Consider the following 10,327-nt stretch of genomic DNA (forward strand, 5'->3'; position numbering starts at 1 on the left):
CCGCGATGACAGCTGTTCACGAAGTATAGTAAACGCTGAATGAGAATCAAACAGAATCATGAAAAAGCGACAACAATAAACTTCGAGAGATTCGAGTATCGATGTAATGCACTTTTTCAGATAGAAAAAAATATGATAAAATTGATTATTGACAAAGTTATTCTATAAAATAAAATTGATTATTAACAAATTGATTATTAACAAAGTTATTCTATAAAATAAAAATAGGTGCCATATTATTTCTTTCTCCTCTAATTATAGAAATGTCATCTGAAAGATTTGGTAATCTATAGTAATTTATCTCATTTTAATTGAGGATGTATCACGGATGGATTTTATATCACTGATGACTCCTCAAAAAAAGTTGAAATATTTGTATAAAAATTAAATTTTGTTAAAATAAGTTTCTCACAATATTTTTAACTACTTAAAAAAAAAAAAAAAAAAAAAAATTAAAAAATTAATAAAAATAGATTATCATAGAAAATGATAGCGATTATATTATTAAATAAATATTAAATTATATTAACAAAACTACATATACAATTTATATTATTATATAAGAACAGCATTGCATTTTGGTTTTCGAAATAAAATACATTCGACGTTGAGACTAATTGAATCTACTTGATGTCTATTGATAACTTCTTCATAGCTGTTATAACGAAATTGGTGCCATCATCGCCCTCCGATCGATGACGCTTTCGATTTATTCCGTCCTTCGAATTTCTCGTGTGTCCGGAGATGAAGGAATCGACATCCCTCTTTGATCGTCGGGCCTTCCACGCTCGTCGCATTTCTGCTCTGACCTCGCCATTCAGCAGGCAATAAAGAAAAGCCACGAAGGTGCCCTACAAAGGAAAATGGCACGAGTGTGAGTATATAAATTATGCAAAGGAATAGGTCCTTTTTGTATCATAAATACCTGGAAAGATGCGAACAGCTGGTCGCAAAAAAGCCAGACGAGTTCTACTCTATAGTCCTTATGGTAAGATAATCCCAAGAAAAATGTGTAGTGTATTCCAAAGAGTGGTACTAGGACCAGAGTCGATTTCGCCCATCTCCTAAAGTAAAAATAAAAACAAAATACGAACATAATACGAGCTGAATACACTGAGAAAAAAATTTGATAAAAATAAACTTGATTAAATTCCAAATAATTATGTGTCAAGTATTTATATATTTAAATTAAATACATAAAATGATTAATTCTTTTTAAATGGATGTGCTCATTTGGACACACTCCTCTTTTATTTTATGAATTGCTTTATTGATTTTCATGAAACTTGATGGATGAGTAATTTGATAATGCTTTATTAAAACTTAAAAATAAAAAAAATTTTAAATGATGAATATTAATATGACATACAAAATTTTTAAAAATAATTTGTTGTAAAATTCGAGAAAGATTTGTTAACATTATTAGTAACACCAAGTCCATAGCTTTATTTGAAATATTAACCGAGTGAAACAAATGCTTATAAATGCACATCAATATTTCGATATTTTCAGATTATATTCAATTGAATCCTAGAATTCCCTAAAACTGAATTTTATGATTATTAAATTATTTTTTTTAAATTCCGACAGATAATTTTTTAATTTTAAAATTCTGAAGTCAGAATCAAATTCAAACATAAGACATAAAAAAGAAAACTCTTAAAAAATAAGATCTTTCGTGAATTATTTCGTTAAAAAGCTCTTATATTCGAAAAATTAAATTAAATATACATATAATCAAAAATGGAAGATAACGCGTTACAAATAATGAGTTATTTTACTTTTCTTATAATAATGATTTAATAATGATAATTTTTTACGATTTAATAATAGAACATTACAATTTTTCATAATTGCACTTGTAATATCAAGGTTGCAATAGTTCTGAATGGTAACTCTTTACGATTACGCGTCATTAGAAAAATAACTTATTAGTTGATTCTTTACGCAAAAGTAATATGTTACTAATGTATAATTTTGATTCGTTATGAATTGCATTACGTGTTACTTTTTTCAATTACATAGAAAAAAGAATATTTTTGAGAATGTCGTTAATATTTTCGAAATATTAAATTTTGAGAAGAGATAGCATAGCGTTGAACCACATAATTCACATATATAAAAAAATTTTGTATAGTACCAAGAAAAATATATTCTTATTATTTAATAATAATTTTTATGAATTGAAAGGAAAAAAAATATAATATTTTCTAAAATAATATTTTCAAATCAAGAATAAAAATTTTTTAATATGTATTATTATTATTATCCAAGGAATCTTATTGTGCTCCTTAGAAGACTATTGTATAATATTAAAATAAAAATATAATATTTTGAAATTTAAGACTAATAAATTAAAAAAAAATTAATTTATAATATACATATAAGCAAGACCACTATTTCATGTATAATTTCTTGCTTATATGTATATGAAACAACGATTATTGGAAAAAATATATTAGTTTTAATTTGATAAAAATATTATTTGGTACTGTCTTTTTCTGTGTAACAAGTTATTTTCCTAAAGTAACTGTTCCAATCCTAGCCTCATCATTACCGTTATGAAAAATTGTAACGTCATTACTAAATTATTGTTATAAAATATAACGGTAATTAATCATAACTCGTTTATTCCATTCCTATAAAAACTAAAGTTCAACTATTTTATGTATTTAATTGTAAGTTATATATACATATAAATAATCAAACTAAAAAAATTTAATATGTTGAAAAATTTAGTCAAATTATCTATTTTTTCTTTAGCTTTTTATCGAAAGATGTTTGCAATAAGCAAATACATATCGCAATACATATGTATTAATTTATATTAGTTTTAAATTATTATTTTGTTATTGCAATATGTATTTGCTTACTGCAAACATTTTTTGATAAAAAGCTGAAGAAAAAAATGGCTAATTTGATTAAATTTTTTAACATAATTAAATTTCTTTGGTTCAAGTATTTATATATTTAACTTAAATATATAAAATAGTTGAATTTTAATTTTTATAGGGATAGAATAAACGAGAGAGAGTGTGTGTGTGTGTGTGTGTGTGTGTGTGTGTGTGTCTGTGCGTGTGTGTGCGTGTGTGTGTGTGTGTGTTTGTGTGTGTGTGTGTGTGTGTGTGTGTGTGTGTGTATATATTTATATATAACAAAGTTATATATGTATTAATTATTAACTTGTATTTCATCTTCTTTTGCTGTAGATGCACTGACGTCTTCAGCTTTACGAGCAGAACGCGAACAATATTAAGAAACAGTAGAAAATTGAACTAGAAGAAAGAGACAGTTTAAGGTAGACAACTTAAATATTTGCAAACGCCTGTTGTATATAAGTACTACGCGTACGCGCGAAATAAACATACTAATATAGATATAATAATTGGTATTCTTATGATGAGAAATAGCGAGGAATTGTCATGAGTGGTCCAGCAGAGAGTATCCTCGATAATCGCGCGTATAATAATCCATGGCACTACCACTAAGCCAGGAAGACCTATAGAACAGAGTTAAATCTGAGTAAACTACAATTCCAATGAGATTTTAAAAGTCGCTTTAAACAATTTTACCCCAGCCTAGCACGATGTACAGAGCTATTGTGCTGGTATCGGTGCACAACGCCAGGAATACCAAATTGTGCAAATATAATCCTTCCATTAAGATCCATGAATAGTTTGCCACGATGAAATATTGCCATAAACTCGTGATGACTTTACAAATCCAAGTCTGAAAACGTCGGTTAGAGAAAATGAGAACCGGATTAAGAACAGAGATAGAAATAAAAGGTTTAAACGATTTAGAATATTGTCTTTATTCAGACAGAAGTATTTAAAATATTGATTAAGATAGTTAGATCCCAACTATCTGTGAATCAACGAAAAACTCAAATATTTCCCTAAATTTAAACACAATATATCGTTATGTAAAATCTAAAAATAAATAACAAAGCATGTTATACGCTTACAATATTAAATCATAATAAATTAAATTAATTTAACATAAAAAAGAAATCTATGTATCACGTAGTGAAAGATAACCCTAATAGCATTTTCTGGCATTTTCTGCAGGACAGAATCTGCGTGCAGTTAATTGCAGTAGAATTGAGTCAGATGTGCAGAAGATTATTTTCAAAAGAGCCATGCTGGCAGATTGCCAGCAGACTGCTTCAATATTCGTGCACTGTACTTGTATATAAACTGCTTGCAAAAACTTGGTGCAGATATTGAGCTATCTTGAAGCAGATTCTTCTCGCAACTGCAGTCTGTAAGCAGTCTAGCAAAGTTCTTCAGCAGAATGACATAAGATTCTTTTAACAGAGGTAGTGCGCAGATCTTGTGCAAATATTGCACAAATATGATCTGCAGATTTCTGCAAGTTTCTTACAACAGAAATGACGCGCAGATCTTGTGCAGGGGGTCAATCATGTAATTTCACGTGGAACTTTTCACGTTTCACTTTTCACTTTTCACTTTTCACGTTTCACTTTTCACTTTTCATTTTTCATTTTTCACTCATAGAGAGTTCACGTGAATCTTTTCACGCACAGCGATTATGTATGAATAATGCGCGGAAATTTAGTTTGCGTTCCGAAATTCACCATTAGAGGCTCTGTCATTGCAACTATCAAGCGATCGTGAAAAAGATTTCTATCTGCTTTTACAGTATAACTTTTACTGTAAAAATTTTGTTATATAAAAAAAAATTGTAAAAAAAATATTCATAAATAAATAGCAATATTTCTTATATTGCATAAACTTAATTTACAAATATAATATATATTACATTTATTTTTAATGATCCGTATATTGTAACAACTATTTTATTATGTAGTAATCTAATACTCAAAATTACATTGTAATTTAATTCAAACATTGTTTTTCAAAATTAATTTTAATTAGTTTTTTATGTGTGCAAATTTTAAAGTAAATTAATTTCATTAGTTATTAAATTTAACTTTGTTTAATTAAAAAATATTGAATAATTTAGAATATGGACCTTGATCAAAACTGAATTCTCCGCTCACACATGTATTTTCCAAATTTATAAGTTATAAACACTTACATGATGGATTAATATTCTATTTCACAAGACGCACCTTTCTTATATCATTGAGTATCTAAACGCGTTTAAAGTATATTTTTATCTAAATTTGCATTTGATGAAACCTCATTCTATATAATTATCAAAATATCAATTTGTCAAATATAAATATCAAACCTAATTACATCACAAAAGCATTATTTTTATTTATGTATGTATTACTTTATCCTATCAACGCAATGCAATACCAAAAAGGTTAACCTTTTCAATAATACCTCTTCAAACTGTTACCACACTGTTACCACACTTTCATTCTTATTTCAAAATACATACAATTTATTAATTCCCTAAATTTTCACCTTTTCGCCATCACGGCTGATGGCGAAAAAGTTCACGTGAAAAAGTTCATATTTCCGCTCATGAGTGAGTTACATGATTCCGTGGAATCGTACATACATGATCGTGCAGTTCACGTGAAACTTTTCACTTTTCACGTTTCCGCCCTAGGGAAAATGTTACATGATAGACCCCCAGATATTGTACCAGTAGCAGAAAGATCTGCTGCCGCCGCTAGGTGGCCACGCCGCGGAAGATCTTCTCGTGAGTCGAGTGCGACCACAAGCGTTATATCTAGGCGTCACGGCGGCCGATTTCTCAGCTCATACTTCAATGAGATTTCTATGAGCTCCGTGTTGTAGCCTCGAGACGAATACTCGCTCTTATTTTTTTTTAAACATGACGTGTATGTGGAACGCTGTTTCACATAAAATTTTATATTTTTACATGTAAATAACAATTTGTATTGTTATTTAATCTTGTACGTAAATGAAATGTTTAATTTAAATTTAATCTGTTTTTAATCCATTTTAAGACTATACTAAAATATTCTGGTGAAAAAATTTTTTACAAATCATGCAGCAGATATATTACAAATTTCTTGCAAGAATTTGACTGCAAAATCTTTCAGAAGAGTTGAATAGAATGATGAAGCAGATCATAACGTCCTGTTGGCAGAATCTTTTAAGAATCTACTGCAAGATTTACAGCAGTCTTGCAGAAAATTGCTAGGGAACCTTCTTGTCGCTCTTTGACAGTGTGACGGTGCCATAGACCTAGATTTTATCAATTCTCAAGAAAATTTATAAAATTAAGATTATTAATTCAAATTTCAATATCATACGGTAAGTATTTGTGATCTTGTTGTTACGTACTTTACTTTCTTACAAATTCTACTACTTGAGACTTGTTTTTTATTACATTTTTTATGTGATTTTGAGGCTATATAATAATTCGTGCCACAGCAGCTACACTACAATGGTAAATATAGAAAAATCTGCGGTGTTTGAACGATTATAAGTATATATTAGGAATGGGATATTAAATTAAGTTTACAACCAGAAAACAATAAGTTACAGTTATATAAATGTTAGTTGTAATTTTCCATTCAACAATGTACCTGTTATAAAACAAGTGTGTTATATTATGTATAACAGTTAAAGTTGAGTAGAAATTAGTATTTGCTGGGATATTTTATAGATAAATGTAATAATATCTAAATTATTGAGACAAAAGTTTCAAGCCATTTTTGAATCTATATATTTTTGGGGTCTAACTATCTTAATATGATAATTATATTTTGATTAAAAAATAGTTTAAATTACTTAAGAGATTTTTAGATAATTGCAAAAGATTAGTTACAGAAAGAAGTTACAACTAACAATAAGTTAAAATAACACAAAATAACTTAAACATTATATTCTACTTGTTATTGTAATATAATAATAATAATTTAATAGAAAGGCCAAAGATAAGTACAAAAGAAGAATGTGAAAAATTAATTTTAAGATTTATTCACTAAATCACAAAACACGAGACTAGTTTTGACGTTACTTGGTCTTTTAATAAAATAATTTAATTAAAATAATAAAGAATAAGAATAATAAAATAATAAATTGAGAACAATAAAAATCAAAATAATAAAGTAATTAATCAATGTCCTTTTTACATTATGTTCCCTGATAAAAGCGTTTTTTCCATCGACAAAGACGACGTCCCAGGCTAAACCAATGCCGTCTATAAAACTCCAATCTTTGAGGAGTGCCATGAATGCTCTCATGATAAAGGATGCAAACAGATGCATGTGTAATCTATTTCTGGGATTCCTAAGTTTTCTACGTACATAAGAGAAACGTATTAGTGATAAGTAACACACTTAACAAAATTAAAAAAAGGATGATGAAAAGGGTATGATCAAGTGAAAAAAATACATCTACCTGAGTAAAGAGAAAATCACCATGGCAACAATTAAAGTGGTAAATGAAGTCATGTATCCAATTTGCGATACCATCCTTACGATTGGCAGCCATTTCTGTCAAAAACATATAATAATAATGCAAAAAAGTTGTATATATAAACAAGTTTTACTTTACATCGATTCTAGTCACGTTGTAATTAAAACTTGATCTAAAAAAAAAAGAATAACATATACATATTTATTACAACATAGTAATTATATATATATATATATATATATATATATATATATATATATATATAATTAATATTATGTTGTAGTAATATTTAAAAAGAGTCATATTTAAAAGAAAAATAATTCCATTAAAAAAAATATCAATAATTTTAAAATTTAAAAAGGTACGACCTTGAAAACAAATTTTTTCACAATATTTGTCCTTTTAAATAACTCATTATTCTGTATATAAAAAACATTAAAGTATAATTATTGAACATTTTTTGGAGAATTAAACCATTGTCAGTCTCAAAATAAAATCAATATTTGAAAATTTTTTGGGAAAATGAAGAACTGAATCAAAAATATTTGATTGAGGCTAAACAATTAAACAATTATTAAATTATTAAAATTAGAACCAATCGAAGATGTGGAAAAAGCATAATGTGTAGAAAACTAAAGTAACGATTGTTAACGAAAAAAATAACGAAAACGGTAAAGATGTTGCAAATAACTCGTCAATCCTGTAATAATTCAAATATATTTTAATACATATTTTCTCTCTTTTCTCATAAAGAAACATTAGATTATACGAAAGAGTGGGGTAAGTCAGGCCTATTTGCCGTTTTTACTTTCTAAAAGGTGCAAATATAGTCCGATCGTAAAACTGAAGGTGCTTTGTTGGAAAAATAATTTTCCCTTTATTTTTGTTTTAAACCATTTTGACGTATCTCTCACCTGTGTTAAACTTAATGAAAAATGTAAAAACATTATTTCCAGTCCGATTTGGAACTACCGATTCCAAATCGGACCACCCCTTAGTCCAAATCCGGCATTTCTATTTTTATCGACTTTTAAGTAGAATAAAAAAAAATTTTAATGTACCTTTTTAGTATTAAGTAGAAACAAGCAATTTGACAGTAATAAATAAAAATTTTATTAAAAACAAAATAAATTAGTGATAGTTTATATAATTAGACGTTTTCCGATCATGTTTATTGTTATTATATAATTAGAGTTGATAAAATTCAATTATTTCGAGTCTGATGACTTATAATATATTAATTTTTAGGATTAGATTTAGTTGGCCGATCACCAGTGATACGATTAGATTGCAATTTTGATGTAAAAGTTTGATTTGGAAACGAGTCCTTTCGAACTTTGGAACAAATTTTATAATAAACCGTAAAAGTAATCACAAAATTATTGATATTTTTTTCATTTTATACTCTTTAATTATTTTAAATCATGCAATTTTTCAAAATTTTAACAACCTTTTAAATAATAATATATAAAAATTTTCTTTTTTTTTTAATTTTTATACGATGGCTGAAAATATATGTTTGCATGTATTCTATAAATGTTGTGACAGAGAACTATCAAATTGCTGTCACATGTTTAGTGTCATATAAGGACTTTACATTATAAATGGTACGCAAATTTGCTTAAGAGAATGCTAAAGTACCATAAATTATCGACATTTACAGTGCACTAAATATCTTCGAATTGGCGTTACAGAATCACAAAAACTTTTTTTAGAATTAAAATACGCGTAAAAAGAAGATGCGCTCTGGTCAATTTTACAAGAAAATCGAACAAAAATTAATAAATTATTAAAAATTTACTCATATAACCATCACCTAAGGTTAACTTTATTTTAATACAGAAGTTGTGCAGCTCGTACGTACAAAATGATAGTAAAGCGCACTTCAGAAAACATGCACAAATAACACTGACCGTGTGAAATTACGATTAAACGCTTAACAAAAAAGATATGCTAATGTGCTTTTACTACATGCATATTTTGCTCAACGAAGCTGAATTGTCATAAACAAAACAATATGGTCCTTAAGAGTAGTTGATAGTTCTTTTCGCAGATGGCGAAATAATCGAAAAACAAAGACAGATCTATGCGATGGACAAAGAGCGATAGTCTTAGCTCAAAAAATAATCTGCAGTGATCTGCAGTATCGACGTCGAGAAAGTTCTATTACTTTAGCATCCTTTTAACAGTATTCACGTAAATTAAAAAGATCCTATTTGGAACACGGTCCGATTTAGCCCACTCTCTCTTATGTATTTATTTATTCATCATTAGGTTCAGAATTGGATATAATACATAATTCGTTGTATAACCGTAAAATTTTAATTCTTTTTGATTAAATTTCAAAAAATTTTAAATTCAAAAAATTTTTAATTCTATGTTTATCAATTCGCGGCTTATTAAGTTACTGTTTATCAGCAGGAAAGGCAACTTTCCAACTTATTTATCAATACCATGTATTATAGATAGGCTTACATTTAACACTCTGAACTCCATTTCATACCACCGCGAATAATTCAGATTCTTCTCGATGATGTAACCCGTGCTGTTCAGCACGCACAGACTGTAGTTACTCCAGGTGATGCCGTCCGAGTTTTGGTACCACTTGCCATTCGCCAAGCAGACCTTGCTGGCCATCGCAAGCGCTCTCAGATTGTCGCTCGCGAGATCGGTATAGCCCATGATCGACGCTGGTGGGCATGGCAAAGTGGCTGTTCCCGGTGCGTCAGTGCGCGACCAGCAGAGCAGACCGTCGAAGGACGGCGGACATTGACGAATTGCCGTCCTATTGCTTTCGACGACGTTAGTTTTGGCAACGCTACGGTACTTTTCCAATCGATCCTCATCAATGATGTTGTCGCCGGGTAATCTGACTCCGATGGCCTCCGACATCACATTGCCAAATGTGGACATACCTAGCGTGGGTGTTCTCGTTGATGATAATAACGACTTCTTAACCATTTGTGCCACTTTTTTTTCTAGTGAATATAATT

The 10,327-nt window shown here is 28.7% G+C and overlaps 1 protein-coding gene across 1 annotated transcript in view; it reads right to left on the reverse strand.

The window, feature by feature from the left end:
• Positions 1 to 572: 572 nt before the first annotated feature.
• Positions 573 to 10,327, reverse strand: part of LOC105206029 (vasoactive intestinal polypeptide receptor 2-like) — a 12,762-nt gene continuing 3,007 nt past the window's right edge. The window contains exons 2-9 of the mRNA XM_039452959.1: positions 9,810 to 10,152; positions 7,317 to 7,411; positions 7,049 to 7,214; positions 3,573 to 3,729; positions 3,369 to 3,499; positions 3,184 to 3,275; positions 926 to 1,064; positions 573 to 851 (exon numbers count right to left, since the gene is read on the reverse strand). Of these exons, the coding sequence (XP_039308893.1) occupies positions 624 to 851; positions 926 to 1,064; positions 3,184 to 3,275; positions 3,369 to 3,499; positions 3,573 to 3,729; positions 7,049 to 7,214; positions 7,317 to 7,411; positions 9,810 to 10,152 (1,351 nt within the window). The 3' untranslated portion in view covers positions 573 to 623. The remainder of the gene's footprint in view (positions 852 to 925; positions 1,065 to 3,183; positions 3,276 to 3,368; positions 3,500 to 3,572; positions 3,730 to 7,048; positions 7,215 to 7,316; positions 7,412 to 9,809; positions 10,153 to 10,327) is intronic.

The sequence above is a fragment of the Solenopsis invicta genome, chromosome 8 (assembly GCF_016802725.1).
Source record: "Solenopsis invicta isolate M01_SB chromosome 8, UNIL_Sinv_3.0, whole genome shotgun sequence".
NCBI lineage: Eukaryota > Metazoa > Arthropoda > Insecta > Hymenoptera > Formicidae > Solenopsis > Solenopsis invicta.